This window comes from Sporothrix brasiliensis (assembly GCF_000820605.1).
Source record: "Sporothrix brasiliensis 5110 chromosome Unknown Cont16, whole genome shotgun sequence".
Lineage (NCBI taxonomy): Eukaryota > Fungi > Ascomycota > Sordariomycetes > Ophiostomatales > Ophiostomataceae > Sporothrix > Sporothrix brasiliensis.
In genome coordinates, this window is record NW_024467135.1 from 465,983 (window position 1) to 483,106 (window position 17,124).

General features: G+C 54.0%; 5 protein-coding genes across 5 annotated transcripts; 1 reads left to right on the forward strand and 4 right to left on the reverse strand.

Moving 5' to 3' along the window:
* Positions 1–914: 914 nt before the first annotated feature.
* On the reverse strand, positions 915–1,993 carry SPBR_04321 (uncharacterized protein; the record flags this gene model as incomplete). Its single annotated transcript, XM_040762604.1, has 2 exons — positions 915–1,511; positions 1,664–1,993. 2 exons carry the CDS (start codon positions 1,991–1,993, stop codon positions 915–917), a joined length of 927 nt encoding a protein of 308 aa, XP_040621431.1.
* A 2,634-nt stretch (positions 1,994–4,627) lies between these two features.
* On the reverse strand, positions 4,628–5,137 carry SPBR_04487 (uncharacterized protein; the record flags this gene model as incomplete). Its single annotated transcript, XM_040762770.1, has 1 exon — positions 4,628–5,137. One exon carries the CDS (start codon positions 5,135–5,137, stop codon positions 4,628–4,630), a length of 510 nt encoding a protein of 169 aa, XP_040621432.1.
* An 863-nt stretch (positions 5,138–6,000) lies between these two features.
* SPBR_04099 (KUP system potassium uptake protein) lies at positions 6,001–8,571 on the reverse strand (the record flags this gene model as incomplete). The annotated part of the gene is made up of 5 exons (XM_040762382.1): positions 6,001–7,210; positions 7,300–7,346; positions 7,414–8,229; positions 8,293–8,340; positions 8,416–8,571. 5 exons carry the CDS (start codon positions 8,569–8,571, stop codon positions 6,001–6,003), a joined length of 2,277 nt encoding a protein of 758 aa, XP_040621433.1.
* A 5,247-nt stretch (positions 8,572–13,818) lies between these two features.
* SPBR_04212 (uncharacterized protein) lies at positions 13,819–15,384 on the forward strand (the record flags this gene model as incomplete). The annotated part of the gene is made up of 1 exon (XM_040762495.1): positions 13,819–15,384. The coding sequence occupies one exon, from the start codon at positions 13,819–13,821 to the stop codon at positions 15,382–15,384; it is 1,566 nt and encodes a 521-aa protein (XP_040621434.1).
* Positions 15,385–16,097: 713 nt separating this feature from the next.
* Positions 16,098–16,412, reverse strand: SPBR_04515 (uncharacterized protein; the record flags this gene model as incomplete). The annotated part of the gene is made up of 2 exons (XM_040762798.1): positions 16,098–16,231; positions 16,343–16,412. The coding sequence occupies 2 exons, from the start codon at positions 16,410–16,412 to the stop codon at positions 16,098–16,100; spliced, it is 204 nt and encodes a 67-aa protein (XP_040621435.1).
* Between the last annotated feature and the right edge of the window lie 712 nt (positions 16,413–17,124).

Genomic DNA, 17,124 nt, shown 5'->3' on the forward strand with positions numbered 1-17,124 from the left:
TTCGAGAGTTGATTCGAGAGTTGGCGGCCGTGTGAGTAATAGTGTTTACTGAGGAAAGCCGATGTTTTTCCTGCTAGCTCGCATGTGCATGGCTGCACTGGTAGACTTCTTGCCTCGCCGTTGGCATTGGCGAGCGGTCTCTGCTTCTTGTATTTTCTCCAATCTAAGCTGGGCACTAGACATGTGTGTGCGATGTTGGCGTCTTGAGCTTCCAGTATTGCCAGTTGGCTTTTGAATAGAGCGGCCCTGCAACAGGTCATTGCGTGCATTCTGCTGGAAATTTTCGAGAGCGTCTCCTTGTCATCTAAGTGAATGTTGCAAAAGCGACAGATGAAAGTGCCAGGTAACGGTTCTTGCCCAGGGAGAAACATGTCTGCACGATGCAGACGGCCGAATGTAGTCGTGCAGTAATTCGACAAACTCTCCCACGTGGGAGTCTCGCCGGGCTGGTCGATAATGACAGTCTTCGTGTCGTCAACGAGGCTGTATGGAGCAGGGGTTCTGAATATCTCGCGATTCGAAGTTCTGGCCGGCACTACACCAGAACCCGAGGCTCCTTCGACTAAACAAAGAACAAGTATATGTGTCAGTTTATTTCATCTCGGTACCAAAACTTGGGAAGTCGACTTTTTTTTCATACCTGGAAAATCTTCTTGCTCGTCGTCGCCCTCGTCGCTCAGGCTGCCGGCTTCACTCGAGTCGGTTTCGTAGCTTGTATCTTCTGCGTTATCCTGACTGGCTTGAAGTTTGAACAGTTGTGGGTCTAGGAATGCGAATTCGTTATTGTCGTTATCCACGCCCTCTCCATGTTGGCCGTCACCTTGATGCTGTTCATCTTGTTTAGGCTGTTCAATCTGGGCATCTGTGCCATCGTCTGCCGCGGGCATCGTCTCTTCATGCAGCTGGCCGGAATGCTAATCAAGCCAGTATTTCCTTATCTCGGCGCGGAGAACAGCCGCCTTCATGTTGTTGACCTTCGAGTTGTATGCGATTCTGTGCTTTTCCCACTTCGTCTTGAGATCGTCATTGGCAAAAAAGGCCTGCTTCAAGGAGCCGTATGAACCCACGAGATCATCTTTGAGCGTGACCATTGCATTCTGCATGTCGCGGATATCGACGTTTGTATAGACCTGTGCTATGCCCTCTTTCGAAAGAGAGGTTGGCGGAGATGCACCGCCCCTACCAAAGAAGACACTGCTGATGACGCTGACGTCCTTTAGTGGCATGCTATGTCGCATCCCTTGGAAGTCAATGGTAGATGTGGTGTTCCGGTAATGTGCCCAATATACATTGTCCGCATCGTTGTGGCCAAGCCGGGAGCATCGCTCCTCCTCCGACACCAGCTTAGAGAGCTGGCAGGCCGCCAACCGCCGAAGCAGGGATGATTGGACGGAGTGGCCCAATTCGCAATGCTTGCTCAGTTTTTCGAGCATATCCCTCATTTTGGGGTAGGTCATCAGTTTGGGAGAAACGGCACGGGACTGGTTCCCAATGGCGACAGTGCGGAAAATCTGTTTCCAGGGACATTAGTGTTTGGACAAAGTCGGAGAACAAAAAGAGTACTATAGAGTGAGAGAGAAGAAAAGAAAGAAGAAGGGGAAAAAAAGAGAAAGGGGGGGGGGAAAGAAAGGGGACAGAAGAAAGGAAGAAATAAAGGACTTACTGGTGTGTCTCTCATAGACGCCTTGATGTGCAGCGGCGTCCCATCCTTGTGTGCAGGGATTCTATTGATATCTGCCCATGTAGTAACCCCAACGAAAACTTGATCGATAAGACCCAAGTTGACCATCCAAAACAAGGAGTCGTAGGCAGCATTGCATGGGGGCAGAAGTCGTAGCGGCAGGCGCTTGATTCCGGCCTGATTTCGCGTTGTGCCTTTTGTCGAGTGGAATGTAAGCCTAGCGATGATCGAGTTGGAGTGTTCGCCCTCGTGCCGAGTGACGAAGAATTCAACACTACCCCACGTAAAGACCTTGTTTGGTGCCTCGCTCATTGTTTCGTCCCTGACTCTCCCGGTTGAAGAGATGATGAGCTCACCAGCACGCGCGCCGCAATCAATATGCAAGTTTATGTACAACGCAATAAGTAGTGCGTCTCGCGTTGACATCAACTGACAAAGGAATCTCTTGTCGAACAAAGAGTGCAACAAACGATTGATGTCCTCCGGCGTCGGCGTCCACTTTACTCTCTGGTTGTTGTGTGCCAACCCTCGACTTAAAAGGGACCGGTAAATGTATTCCATTGCCGCCTTGATAGTAGTGTGTGGCACTGGGTTGCCACCGTCGGCGGCAGCGTTGACGAGGCGCATGAGAATCAACTTGAGAGTCCAGGCACTCAGTTTGTCTTTGTCGAGGTATCCCTGTCTGCTGACGGCCACTGCTTCAAAGTAGCGGAAAAGGACGGCTTCTGAAAAGGGGGGGTTGCCCTTTTGAAAATATCTTTTTGCTTCATCTTCGTCTTGGCAAATGGGTCCCGTAAGCGGGTCGGTGGACAGTGCCAAGAAGCTTTCGTACTCTCTCTTTATGTGGTGTCTCGATAATGGCCCGCGTCTTTTTTGAGTGGGCAAAGATAAAACTTTGTTCGCGATCTTGTCCTCGTTTGCTATGTTGGCTTGGTGCGCAGCGAGCCTTGCGGCCCGTTTCGCGTCGTATGACCGATCAGCCATGTCCTATACACACAACGCATGTTAGATTTAGTTCAGGTAGGGGGGTAATAGGGAACGGGTAAATGTAACTTACTGTGCGGGGAGGGCGGTGCGGTCACTACCATGAGGAGGCAAAGTAAGATGGCCAGTAGTGGGGGAAAAAGATACGAAAACGGGCTTGGGCAATAAAGACAACGAGAGAAGAGATTCTCTGTCAGGAGGAAAACGTAGCTTACCGACAGACACAGCGAAGGACGTACGGCAGCGATAAAACAAAAAGAGAAGAGCGAAGATGGGAAAAGAAGACGACACTGTCGAAGGGACGATGCTGCTGAAGAGAAGAGGAAGATTGTGTTGTTGAAGAGACGAGAATATGTTGTTGTTTTTTTTGCTTTTCTCAAAAGTGGGAAACCCAAACAATCGCAAAAGAGCGGGGCAAAATCAAAACAAACAGAAGAGGATGGAACGGCAGTTGCGCTTTCCTAAAAGTCACAGTCACATGTAAAATAAAAGACGAGAAGTACAGGTGACAGAAGGAGCAGACACCATATGACATGGTTTTCTCCTATATAGAAGGAGTGGACACTACATGGCATGATTTTCTATGCACAAAAAATAATAAACGCAGAAGGAGGCAACGAAAAAAGAGCAACCGCGGAAAGAGGAATCGTAGAAAGAGCAAGAAAGCAAGTAAAAAAGAAACAGACGTAGAAGGGGCAATCGTGTAAGGAGCAAGAAAGAGCAAACGTAGAAAGAGCAGACGTAGAAAGAGCGGACGCAAAAGGAGCAGACGCAGGAGCAGACGCAGGAGCAGACGCAGGAGCAGACGCAGGAGCAGACGCAGGAGCAGACATAAAAAGAGCCTTTAATGCAGAAACAGACGCGAAACAAATGTAAAAGGAGCGGACGTAGAAGGAATAGACGCGGAAAGGGCAGGTTAGCAAAGAGAAGGCGCGGAAAGTACAGAGTAGACTAACGTAAAAAGAGAAGGTGCAGAAGCAGCTAATGCAGAAACAAATGTAGAGCTCTTATCAGTGACGCAGAAGGAGCTAATACGCTCAGAAGGAGCTAGCGCACAAGCAGACGCAGAAATAGATGCAGAAACAGATGCAGAAACAGATGCAGAAACAGATGCAGAAACAGATGCAGAAACAGATGCAGAAACAGATGCAGAAACAGATGCAGAAACAGATGCAGAAACAGATGCAGAAACAGATGCAGAAACAGATGCAGAAGGAGCAAACGTAAAAGGAGCGACAAACAAAAATAGGCGAGCCATGCTTTCAATAATAAGGAGCAAATGTAGAGGGAACGACTGTGGGATGCCGGAGGCATCCCCGCGGTGCTTCAACCTCATGACTATTACGCTTTTATTATGCTCGACTCATGGCACTAACATTTATCACACATCCAGAGACAGCTACCGATACAAAGAGTACGTCAACGCGGACACATCGCAGCGCAACTCCAAACGTAAAAGGGAGCGACAAAATGAACGAGCTGCTAAGAAGGAGCACACATAGATGGAACGGCAAAATGAACGAGCCATTGCAACAATTCGACTGAGTCGAATTGTTGCCTTGTTACAAGTAAAGAGAGACGTCTTAAGCTTGAAAAATATGTCAACTTTACCCGTTCACCAAGTACAATGTTGTTTTTAAGAAGAACGAACATTAACATAAACATGAAGTTGTACAATCTTTTTTTAAAGATAAATTGTTTAAAAAGGTAATAATTGTTTATTAAAAAGGGAGAGAAAATGTGGGAGAGTACTGGGTATATTGGTAGGTAGGAAGGATGGAGGACCTTTAGGTTAGACTAGTGGCGATGGCAGGGCTAACTAGTACGTAGGGACTACAGGGAGGCCTTGGGCCTCTCACAAAAGACACAGAGAGACACAAAGACACAAAGACACAAGAGAGACATGGAGAGATATAGAGAGAGACACAGAGAGACTGGGTACGGGTGTCATCAACAAAAAAACTAAATCATGTTGATGCCGCCGCTGCCCATGCCCTGCACGGCGCGGCCGGCAATGAGCGTCGCCGCGTTGCGCGCGCCGCCGGCCAGGCCGCTGCCGAGCGCAAACAGCGCAATGATGGCCAGCGTCACCCAGCGGCGGCCAAACAGGTTGGCCAGCTGGCCGAACAGCGGCTGCACGGCGGCCGAGGTCAGAAAGAAGACGTTGGTGACCCAGATGTAGTTCTCGCCGAGGTCCAGCAGGGCGGCGATGGCGGGCAGGGACGTGGTGACGACGGTGTTTTCGAGCGACGACAGCAGGCCGATGACGCAGAGGGTGGCGATGATGGCCCAGAAGCGGGGGCCGCGCTGGAGCGACGGCGCCCTGGGCGTGTCGGGCGCGTCCGCGGCCGGGGCGTCCGTGGCGTCGCTCAGCACGTCTTTGGCCTCAATGTCGTTGCCCGGCTTCATGGTGGTGTCGTTGCTGTCCGAGGTGCTCGCCGCCGGGGGCGGACGATCGTCGGCGATGGCCATGTCGGCGACTGGCGAGGCGTTGGAGCGGTGAGGTTGGAGGGAGGGATGGGCGGAGGTGAAAGAATGGGAGGGAATATACGAGAGGACAAACGAGACAAACGAAACAAACGAGGAGACCTGCGACAAATGAATGAGTGCAGAGGCGATTCGCTCTTCTTCTCGACGGAAAGGAATGCCGCCGCCTTTTTATTTACGCTCTCGGCGCGCGAGTCACCTCATCGCCCGAAAAAGACGGCGCAACGTCGTCGCGGTCGCTCAACCGGCCCGAGACGGCGAGTCTTTTCGTCGCGTGGCTCCGGAGACGAAAGCTGTGTCTCGGGATGCGTGTGGGCGTGCAAATAAGCTTTTTAGCGTGGCACGCAAGCTTGAATGCCACGGGTGAAGTTGGCCCGGTCCGGAAGCAAAGCACCAAAAAGGTTGAGCCGAGCGAGGACAGGACATCGACAAGCACGACCACGCGGCGACTTAATCTGGAGGACGCGGTCGACTGATTGACCGTGCAGACACATAAGGCGATGGAGGCCCAAAGCGTCGCAGTTCCAAGGTGGTACGTCGTCTGGTCGCGAAAAGTCGCCGGACAATGCGAACCGCCAAAATCCGTATCCGTCGTATCTCTCCGATTTGGAATACAGCACGAACGCGAACACTGGACGACGTAATTTACTCCCTACGTATCGCTGAGTTGTTTCAGAGATCAATCACGTCGAGGCAAGCGACAGACATCACAACAGACAAATACGCGATAGTTTTGGTCATTTACTGTCATTCTTTTCGTGCTATGACCTTTCTTTTTTTTCTTTTCGCCTTAATTCTCGATGTGTCCTTTCTGACCCTTGCTTCCCACAGGACCTCCTCCCCGCCTGTCAAAGCTCCGTCAGATAGCCAACCTCGACCATCTTGTCAATTTCCATGTCAAACGCCGCCAGCTTGGTGCGCGAGTTCTCGCGGATCCACAGGAACAGCTCCAGCAGCAGGCGGCGACACGGGAGCCAGACGTTGAGACGCTGCCTCCACGTCGGCTTCCGTGTCCCTCTGGCCGCGTCCTTGTCCTTTTCTTTGTCACCGTCAGCAGACCGACGGCCCACGCGCATGGCCTCTTTGCCCAGCAGATAGACGATTTGGGTCGCGCTGGCCGCCCGCAGCGCCGCCCGTTCCTGCTCGACGCGCGGCACGTTTTCCGGCGGCGTGCGCCCGAGGCTGCGGGCGAGGAAGCCATCGACCTGGGCGACGAGGTCGTGGGCAATGCCCGGGTGCAGGGGCTCCTCGGCGTAGCCGTGGCGGAGGACGACGAGGTAGGCATTTGTCGACGACCGGGCGAGAGAGGGGTGGCGGTGGCGGGCGACGACGAAGCGCTCGTCGGGGGCGGTGACGACTGGGACGTCGAGGGGGCGCATGTGGAAGAAGAGGATGACGGCGGGGCGGGCGGCGAACTTGAGGACGAAGTGGGTGAAGCAGGGCGGCGGGCGGGCGGGGTCGCCGAGCTTGTCGAAGAAGATGCCGAGGCCGGGGACGACGGACGTGGGCGGTGGCGGGGGCGAGGGCGCCGCCGCAGCGTCGTGGGCGGCGAGAGCGGCTTGGTGGCGCGCCTCGGCGGCCCACTGGGCCTCTTTGCCAAAGCGCCAGAGGACAAACACAGACGACAGCACAAGGGCCAGCAGCAGCGTGAACCAGGCGCCCGCGGGCACCTTGGTGAGGACGGCGGACAGGTAGGTGCCGTCGAGCAGGGCAAAGAGCAAAAAGACGGGCAGCACGACGTAGACGGGCAGGCGCCAGATGAGCAGGGCGACGAGGGCGAGCATGCAGGTGGTGAGGAAGGTGACGAAGACGACGCAGACGCCGTAGGCGTTGCCGAGCGAGGTGGTGTTGTTGTAGACGGCGGTGACGACGACGGTGCCGACCATCAGCAGCCAGTTGGCCAGCGGCACGTAGACCTGGTCGTGGAAGCGGCGGCTGGTGTGGACGACCTTGACGTGGGGGAAGTAGGAGAGGCGCATGACCTGGACGAGCAGCTGGAACGTGCTGGTGACCATGGCCTGGGACGCGACGACGGCAGCGAGGATGGCGATGACCATGCTGGGGGTGGTGGAGATGTGAGACAAAGAAGAAGAAGAAGAAGAAAAAGAGAAGAAAAAGAGAACAAAAGAAGCAGTGGAGGGACGTACCTGAAATAAAATGTGCCGGGCGGGACGGTGTTGTAAAAGGGATTGGTCTGGACGAGGGTCAGCGGTGTCGACAGCAAAGGAAAGCAGCACGGTCGCGGCGTGCAAAGGACAGACACCTACAAAGGCGGTGCCGGTGGCGTCTTGCGCGATAAAGGCGGCCTGGCCGGCATAGGCAAACAGGAGGCACGGAAAGGCCAGGCACAGCCACGACAGCTGGATGGCGCGGCGGCCAAAGGCGGCCAGGTCGGCAAACAGCGCCTCGACGCCGGTAAAGGCCAGCAGCAGGCCGCCGAGGCTGCGCCAGCCGTCGGTGCCGTTGCGGACGAGGTACAGGACGGCATAGTGCGGGCTGGCGGCCCTGAGCACGGTGTGGTCGTGGACGGCGAGGTTGTAGACGCCCGACGCCAGGTTGAAGAGCAGCCAGACGACGACGATGGGCGCAAAGGCGGAGCCCAGGCGCGCGGTGCCCAGCGGCTGCAGCAGAAACAGCACGACCAGAACGGCACAGGTGATGCCGACAATCGCCGGCGTGCCGAGGTCCGGCCGCACGACGGTGAGGCCCTGGATGGCGCCCAGCACCGACTGCGCGGGCGTCAGCACGCCGTCGGCCATGACCATGGACACGCCCAGCACGCCGGCCAGCTGGAGCAGGCGCTGGCAGGCGGCCGAGCCCTCGAGGAGCCGGCGCAGGCCGCGGGCCCCGGGGCGCATGTCGCCGGTGCGGTAGCGCTGCAGGTGCGGCGTGAGCGTGCTGCCCCCGCCTCCCCGGGCCAGGCGCACGTAGCGCGCCAGCAGGCTGTACAGCGCAAAGGTGCCGCCCTGGCCGTCGTCGTCGGCCGCCAGCACAATGCACACGTACTTGACCGACACAATCAGCGTCAGCGACCACAGCACAATGGACAGCGCGCCCACGAGGTCGTCCCACGACGGCTGCGCCGAGAAGGTCGACGAGAAGACGTAGAGCGGCGACGTGCCAATGTCGCCGTAGATGACGCCGCAGGACTGGAACCCGAGCCAGAGGAGGACGAAGCCCGAAAAGGTCTGCAGCCCGGCGAATCAGAGTCTATCTTGGGGGGGGACATGAGAACATGAGAATGGAAAGAGTGGGTGTCATACTTGCTTGCGGCTGTGCGCGAGGTCGCCGTCAAACTTGCCGAGCTCGGCCGCCGCATCGTCGTCGTCGTGCCTGTCGATAACAACAGAATCCGCCTGCCAGACGGCAGCCTTGTCCGGCAAAGACGACCCAGACGGGCCCGAGTCGGTAGACGCCATTGGGGGGAGAGGGAGAGAGAGAGAGAGAGAGAGAGAGAGAGAGCGATGGATGTTATTGTAGGACTGTGGGCAAATAGCAGAAGGTGACAAGACAGAGTGGAAAATGTGGTAGGGACGAGCGATGCATCTGCAGTCGACAATGGCGAGGACAGCTGGATATATGATATATATTCTACGCGCGACAAGCAGCTCATCCCGCCAACGGGGGGCAATCCGTCAGTCAAGCAATCCGGCAATCGAATCAGATGCGTCAGCGATATCAGAGCTGTACCAGTACATCGGAACTAGCAGAAACGAGACCAACAGAGGGCGCAAAGAGGGCGCGCTATGGCGTCCATGTGGTGATCGTTTCCATGTCCATTCAGCCAGACGGCGCGACTGGCCGTCCTTATCTCTGGACTCGCTACGTGTGATGGAGCTAGAACGGAAATGAGAAAAGGCACAAAGGCACAAAGGCACAAAGACGCAAAGGCGGCGGAAAGACGGTGTTGCGACTCTGCTCGCATGCGAGTGCAGAGGCTTCACGGGACTGGCCATGTCCAACGGCTGAGAAAGGCAGGCATCGGGACAAAGGCAAAGAAGCTTTTCGCCGACGCCTGCATGGACACTCAGAATGTGGAAAATGTCTTGCCGGGCAGTGCTTGGGTTGGTGTGGTTGTCCATCCTCACCACCAAATATCGCTCATATATCCCGCGATTTTTCCATTTCCTCCTTCTTCGACATCCTCCACTCTCCACCACCGCCACGATAAGCGACAGGCAGTACTTGCAGCCGACAGCGTGACGGAATGCATTTGGCAAGTATGTCGTATGGTGGGCGTGCATTCTGGTGACAGAATCTTATGATCCCGAGAAATTCGGATGAATCCAAGGCCGGTGCTCGATGCGATGCTATCGTGGCCGCGCCGTTGGTCAGAACAGAACCAGCGGGGGTCTTTGTGTTCCTGTTCTCCCAGTGATCCAGTAATGGTAGAGTAGACCTCCTTTGACTTTTTTTCTTGCGCTGGATGATATATGACCGAAGATTTCTAAATCAATGTGTTTTCAATCGACATTTTGGAATAATTTAACACGGGGTTTTTGAATGAAACGACTCATTATTTTTATTTCTTTTTTCATTTTTTTTTTTAAAAAACCATTGTGGAGATGTAAATAAAACTACAAAGAACAAACATGCGAATAGATGCTAAATATACTAATCACAAAAATAACATTATAGTACAAGAATTTAATTTTATATCTACAACTATAGGAGACATGGACAATCTGAAGAGCGTGATCACTATGATGGATGCAGATCATAAAATACCCAAACGAAGTCAAAAGTCGCAAGACGGAAGGGGAACAGACGAAGTAGCAAAGGCAAACGATGACAAGGGCGAGAACCGGAGCGTGGTGTTGAGTGTCGTGAAAAGGACGTTTGCAGACAAAATGGACAAAACATGTCGCACGTCGTATGTCGCAGTGAAGTCATTCGCAGATCACAGACGACCCGACTTTGAAACACTGGGCTGAACACATGGTACATAATTACTCCGTATGCACAATGGTTATTTTTGTCTTCCCTGTCCGAGGAGCGGGCCATGTCGACGGCAGCAGGTCAACTCTTGGATGGTGAGGGCCAGGTCCAGGCCATTGAGCGTTTTTTGTCCTTTCTTTCCTTGTGATATCGACTCCCGTATGGTCGGCAATATGTTATCGTTTGTTGTCCGTGCGCCGTACCATGTTGTCATCCACATGGCATCTGGAACGTCACAGTTCAGGGCGTGTTCAGAGTGGTTACACGCAAATGAACGGATGTGATAGTCGGCAAAGTGAAATGCGACAAACGACAGACGACAGACGACAGACGACAGACGACAGACGACAGACGACAGACGACAGACGACAGACGACAGACGACAGACGACAGACGACAGACGACAGACGACAGACGACAGACGACAGACGACAGACGACAGACGACAGACGACAGACGACAGACGACAGACGACAGACGACAGACGACAGACGACAGACGACAGACGACAGACGACAGACGACAGACGACAGACGACAGACGACAGACGACAGACGACAGACGACAGACGACAGACGACAGACGACGTCGTACGCACAATGGGTTCGTCGCGCAGAGCAAAAGGAAAAAGGCCGGCATCCGGGCAGACATGGCGTGTGCACGGTGGTGCTTCCAATGGAGGGTCGGGAGATTACAAAGGGGAGCGCGAGTGCACTAAGAGAAGCGACGAAAACAAACACGAGATGGCTGACCGTCCCAAAGCGCCCTAATGTGGCATTAACACGGCTGTGTAATAAAGTCGTAGTGCAGTGCAGCTTTACACTGTGGTGGGTTACGCCGTAGTTTGTGAGGATGACGGAGAGTGTTGCTTTGACACTTTGACCAGAACTGGCCAGAACACCGAGAGAATGGGGAATGGGTGCGTGCGGAAATGGAGAAATAAAACGTAGGCCAAATGTACGGCCCTGAGTCGAGTGAAGACGAAATACTACGACGTGCGGACATACCAAAGTAGGCAAGCGAGACAATTACAAAAGTACAGAAATACAGAAACACAGAAATACAAAAATACAGAAATACAGAAATACAAAATACAACATACGAAATAGAGTATCGTCATGCTTCGTGAATGGAACAGAAACATCACAGTACAAAAATGGGCAAAGCACATGCCGTCAAATCAGACGGAGGGTGTTTCTGAAACATGAAACAGCCATCGAGACGTGGTCGACCCTTTCCCATCATTTACACATCGTCCCAAGCCGTTTTGGTCCAAGTTGTTTGGTTTCCAAAAATAACTCAAGCGCTTGTTCGACCAGGGGAGGTTTTGGCGTTTTCTTGAGAATATTACAGTATCAGAGTATGTACGCAGGATTACACAAGTATTGTATCGCGTGCTCAGTCAATGTGGGCGGAGGATTATGCGGGAAGGAGGCACATCCCAGACCGTTTTGTGCCGAGATCCAGAAGTGGATGCAGAGCTTCAGGAAGACGTTTGATGGGTATGTACAATGTGACGATTAACGACTCGACAACAGATGGCATTGCTTGCATCGTCCATTAGAAAGGCAAACAAAAGTACAGACGCTGGTTGACTGGATCCAAAGTCTTTTTCTTCTTCTTTTTTTTCTCACCAATTTTCAAGCCGGCCCCCAAGAAATATGCCAATCTTATTTTGGTTTCCTTCGTTACACTCGTCTCTTGACTGGACCGTAGCCAGACAGCTACTTCTTCGGGACTAGAGCCAGGGGTCAAAGCCAAATGAGTGGAGTGCCGAGATGGGATGACCCTCACCTCGTATACGGAGTACGAACTATGACTTAATATGGTATCACTATCGGTAAGGCGATAATAAGTCAGTTATTATTACTTAAATGCACCTCTTGGTAAAGGGTCATATCTGAAAAGGTCACATTACGAAAATGAACCGTGTTTCCTTCGTCTTCTGTCGTTGTGTCCCCAATATGTTGCTTAGTTTCCGATCTTTTCGAGTTTAACGTCAAACGACGTCGATATCGAAAGATTCCTTTAATCGTAACCGCTGTTTTTTCTTCGTCTTTTGTTCATCTTTCATCTACTCATTTCCTCTTTTTTATATCAACCCCTACCATCGTACGCCGTATTCCATACATCGTACAAAATGACCATGCAGCCTGACCCTGGCCTTGTCCTTCTCGCGAATAATTTCCTTTGATTTCGTCTCGCTCTGGTTGGCTGTCCCTCTCCGTCTCTCGCCCAACCCCTGCAATGCTCCATAAAGCTCGTGTGGGGCCAGTCTAGAGAACAGGGGCCAGGGTTCCTCTCGTTTTTGATTCTTTGGTTCCCCTGACGGGCGAACTGAGTTGGTGGGACACACGACCAGGTCGCGGCAACAGAAGAGAAAGCCAAAACAAAATGAAGTATTTCGTATGGTCGCGTATGTAACGATTGACCGAGTCAGAGTCTGCCAGCGTCTTCCAGCGTCCGCCAGCGTTGGCCAGCATCATGTCGGCCCATGTTCTCAATTTTGATACGATATGATGTGCCCATGGCGATGGATCATCGCGAATGGCCAGAGGACTCAGGACCGTAAAATTAGGTGCTCACCGCCGACAAAGCCGGCGCTTGCCATTGATAGGCCACGAGACACGGTCGATGGAGTCTGTTGGCGCCGGCAGATGGCCGTCCTGTCTCACGATGGATTTCTTTTCTGGGGATCTTTTCTGGAAACACTCGTACAGAGCACGTCGTACTTTGCAAGAAAAAAAGAAGACGACAACAGCACCTCGCCGTGCAATCTCCACAGAATAAACGACGGCGTCGGATCGTGGACATCGGCGACTCGAAAAGCCACAAGGTCTCCTGGCCGTGGTCAAGTGGCGATCACTGTGGCCCCGGAAACTCTTCATCGTTATGCTGTAAGCTCCGGTGAGAAGCTCATGAGAAGCGTGGCACATCGCAACGACAAAGGAGACAAGAGCAAGAGAAGAAGAGTCTTTGTGTACCGTTGGCGCCGTTGAAGCTGCTGCTCACACCAGATACTCCGTCCAATCTCCTCACTTGCTTTCGACCGTCCTTCCCCCAGCTGCAACATAAAAACAAACTAACACGAAGCAGCAACCATAAGAAACGGCCAAAGCTCAGCTGGGTCCCTCGCCTGGCCCATGTTAGCTTTCATGGTAGCTTCCTCGCTCCGCAGCATCGCGCCCCCTTTTTCTGAGGTTGCAAGGTTGCGTCACGTTTGCCGTGGAGAGCCCACTGCCCCATGTCCTCTACAAAGTATGCTCGATGGCGTTTCCGTTTCATTTTTGGGGGTAGGCTTCTATTTCTTTTTGTCCGCGTTCACCTTTCCCTTTTGCGTATATATCGCCGCCTCGCCCGCCTCCTTCTGTTTGCTTGCTGTTTTCTCACCATCTTCAACAGCCAGGAGCTTCACGCCTCTCCTGCATTCATTCGTTCATTCGTTCTTTCGTTTCCTCTTCTTTATGTAACTTCACTGTCGTTACCACGGAATATCTTCCGTAGCCATTCGCTAGTTTCGCTTCTTCTTCAGATATTACCTTTTTTGTTCCCCGTTTTTTGTTTATTTTTTATATTTTACATGCAGCCATTTGTCTACTTCAAGACACCACGCTCGCTTCGTCCCGATTTCGCCGTGTCGATCAACTCTTTTTTTAATTTACAGTTTTAAAGTCTTGTTTACATTCCACAACCAACCCACATTGTACTCTATCTCTTCCACCACAACGATGCACGCCTCCCTCTTCTTGACCGCCCTCGCTGCGGTGGCCGGTCCCGTCGCCGCCTGGCCCGGCATGGGCTCCGGCGGCCACGGCGCCGCGGCCGGTCATGCCCACCATGCCCGCTTCCATCACAGCGACATGTACAAAGAAATCAAGCGGGCCGCGGCCGATGCCGAGACGAAGAACAATGCGACGGCGGCCACCGTGGCTGCAAACAACGGCGACGACCACCACGAGCAACACAAGCGCAGCGTCGAAATGCTCGGCGACCTGGTCTACCTCCCCGACGACAGCCTGTCCGCGTCCGGCAAGGAAATCAAGTTGATCCTGGCCGGCAAGATGTCGCCGCACGCGCCCCTGCCGGCCAACAAGCGCCAGTCCGCGCCGGGGCACAAGCAGGTCCGCCGCAACAACCCCAACAACCCCTGCCATCCCCAGGCGCCGAGCTCGACAGCCAAGTCTGAGAGCGCGCCCGCTTCGTCTTCGTCTTCGTCCTCGTCCGACGTCCCTGCTTCGTCCGAGCCTGTCTCTTCCGCACCTGTCTCATCCCAGCCGGTCTCATCTCAGCCGGTCTCATCTCAGCCGGTCTCATCTCAGCCGGTCTCATCTCAGCCGGTCTCATCACCTCCTGCTTCGTCCACCCCCGTCTCATCCGCTCCCGCCTCGTCTGCTCCCGCCTCGTCTGCTCCCGTCTCGTCGGCGCCCCTTTCGTCTGCCCTCTCCGAGTCCTCATCCACCCAGTCCTCATCCACCCACTCCACGGCCAGCCCGAGCCCCATCCCGAGCCCTGCCAGCTGCGATGTCTGGTCGCAGGTCGCCAAGGCCATTGTGCCGACATTCCAGGACGGCAAGAACGGCTGCTCGCGCCTGGCCCGCGGCGCCATCCGTCTCGGCTTCCACGACGCCGGCGCCTGGAATCGCACGTCGGCCTGGGGCGGCGCCGACGGCTCCATCGCGCTCAACCCGTCGGAGCTGGCCCGCGCCGAGAACCGCGGCCTCCAGGACATTGTCGCGCAGACGCTGACGTGGTACGACGCGTGGCACAGCCGCGGCGTCGGCATGGCCGATCTGATCCAGTTCTCGGCCATTGTCGCCACCGTCACCTGCCCGCTGGGCCCGCGCATCAAGTTTTTTGCCGGCCGCCCCGACGACGCCCGCGCCGCCCCCGACGGGCTGCTGCCCTCCGTCGACGGCACCGCGCCCGCGCTGATTGACCTGTTCCAGGCCAAGACGTTCTCGCCGGCCGACCTCGTCGCGCTGCTGGGCGCCCACTCGACGAGCCAGCAGTTCTTTGTGGACCCGGCGCAGGCCGGCGCGCCGCAGGACTCGACGCCGGGCGTCTGGGACACCAAGTTCTACGCCGAGACGGCGGCCCGCACGGCCCCCAAGGGCGTCTACCGCTTCCCCAGCGACGTGGCCCTGGCCACGTACCAGGGGACGTCGGGCACCTGGCAGCACATGAGCAGCCAGTTTGCGTGGGACGGCGCCTACGCCAATGCCTACTTCCGCCTGTCGCTGCTGGGCGTCAACAACATCAACGACCTGGTCGACTGCTCCGAGTCCGTTCCTTGACGGCGTGCGGGAGCAGGGAGAGACACGTCGCACAAAGAACAAATGAATGAAAAGAACAGAAAGAAAAGAGTATAATAATAATAGCGGAGGGATACCTGGCTGTACCTTTATTGTATTCGTATTGCAGCATTACACTTTCCGTACATTCCTTACTGCCAGAGCAGTTTTGACATTTGGAGCGCTTTAGTTTAATTATACCATACTTGTTACGTTGCCACACATATTGTCATCTTCGTTTTGCTCTCACGTTGCGGTGCTTGGTTTTGTTTTTCTTTTTGGATTTTTTTTTGGTTCCGAGTTGGAGGTCGCCAGGCAGACAGTCAAGACGCCACACAACGATCACCATCGTCGGTTACTATCTTGAGGAATTGGGAACCAGTCAAGGAAATGAATTGCCCACTTGAATTAGCTACCTCGCACTCACATCGGGGAGGTAGATTCACAGTTGGGGCGTCACTCATTTCTCTCATCCTTTCCTGTTCGTATCCCTCGAAAAGTAAATAAACACCCGGGTTCTCTCTCTCAACCCTATATTCCTGAAAAAGGAGCTCTTCCTTGTGAGACTTTTTCTGCCGCTCCATCGTGCAAAGAAACAAGATTTTCTCTATGGATAGAAGTATGTTGTTGAAGAATAAAACGTAAAATGAAAAATGGTATTCGAAATTAATGTTGTCGACAAGAGGTGAGAATAAAACGACCCGACGACTTGGAACTTAGAGACCTGCGGCCTGGCCGGCCATGTAGACCTTGGACGCGTCAAAGGGGACGACGTTGCCGTTCTGGTCCGTCATGGCCGGTACGTTGGCGCTGACAGAGTTTTGGACGTTGCTCTGGCGGCGGATGAAGGCTGCAGATGTTAGCACGCGAACAAGCGAAGGAGGACAGAAGAAGCAAACGAGCGAAGCGAGGACAGAAGACAAAAGAAAGCAAATGAGGGAAGAGAGGACAGAAAACATACCTTGGTGCTCCTCGTGCGTCACGGCAAGGGCGACGGAGATGAGGGCAGCGATGCAGAGAGAGTACTTCATTTTGACGGTTGTGGAGGGTTTTTTTTGCTGGTTCAGCTGGTGGAAGGAATTTTGAAAAGGCGAGAAGGAGGGCGAGAGAGAGACAGAAAGTCGGCCGGCGACGAGCAAACAACGGAAATTTTTATACAGAAAAGTCGGTTGAGAGAGAATGATAAAGAGGAAGAGGAAGAGAAAGGAATGAAGAAAAAAAGGACTCGAGACGAACAATGTGGGCGCCGAGCGTATTTGTACCGCATCAACGCCAAGCCAGCCGTGATCGCCAGCGATGAGAAGCGGCCGTGTTTCAGGAGAGAGGGACATGGAAGGGACGTAAAAGGGAGAGAGGCAAGAGAGACACAGAGACAGGCCAACTGCATGAGTCGCCAGGAGAATCATTTGTGGAGAACGTCGACACTTCCATACACGGACAAAGGTGGACAGGTAGCTGACAGAGTTTGAACAGACGCCCGTCGCCACAGATGGAAACACGTTTGAACTCGGGATGAAGCAAAGGAGGTGGCAGAGGCAACCAGACGGACAAGGGATGGCATTGCAGGCCACCGGGCGTCCATGACCAGTGGCCGGTGAGTTCAGCAAACCACATAACTCTGTGCGGTCGCGGATACATAGGGGATCTTTGGGATTTTTATTTTGTATCAGGAATATGCCCTGCTTCAGAGTCAAGGTCTGTATTGCAACGACGCAGGAGGTTGGAACAGGCTGGAGTGCGGAG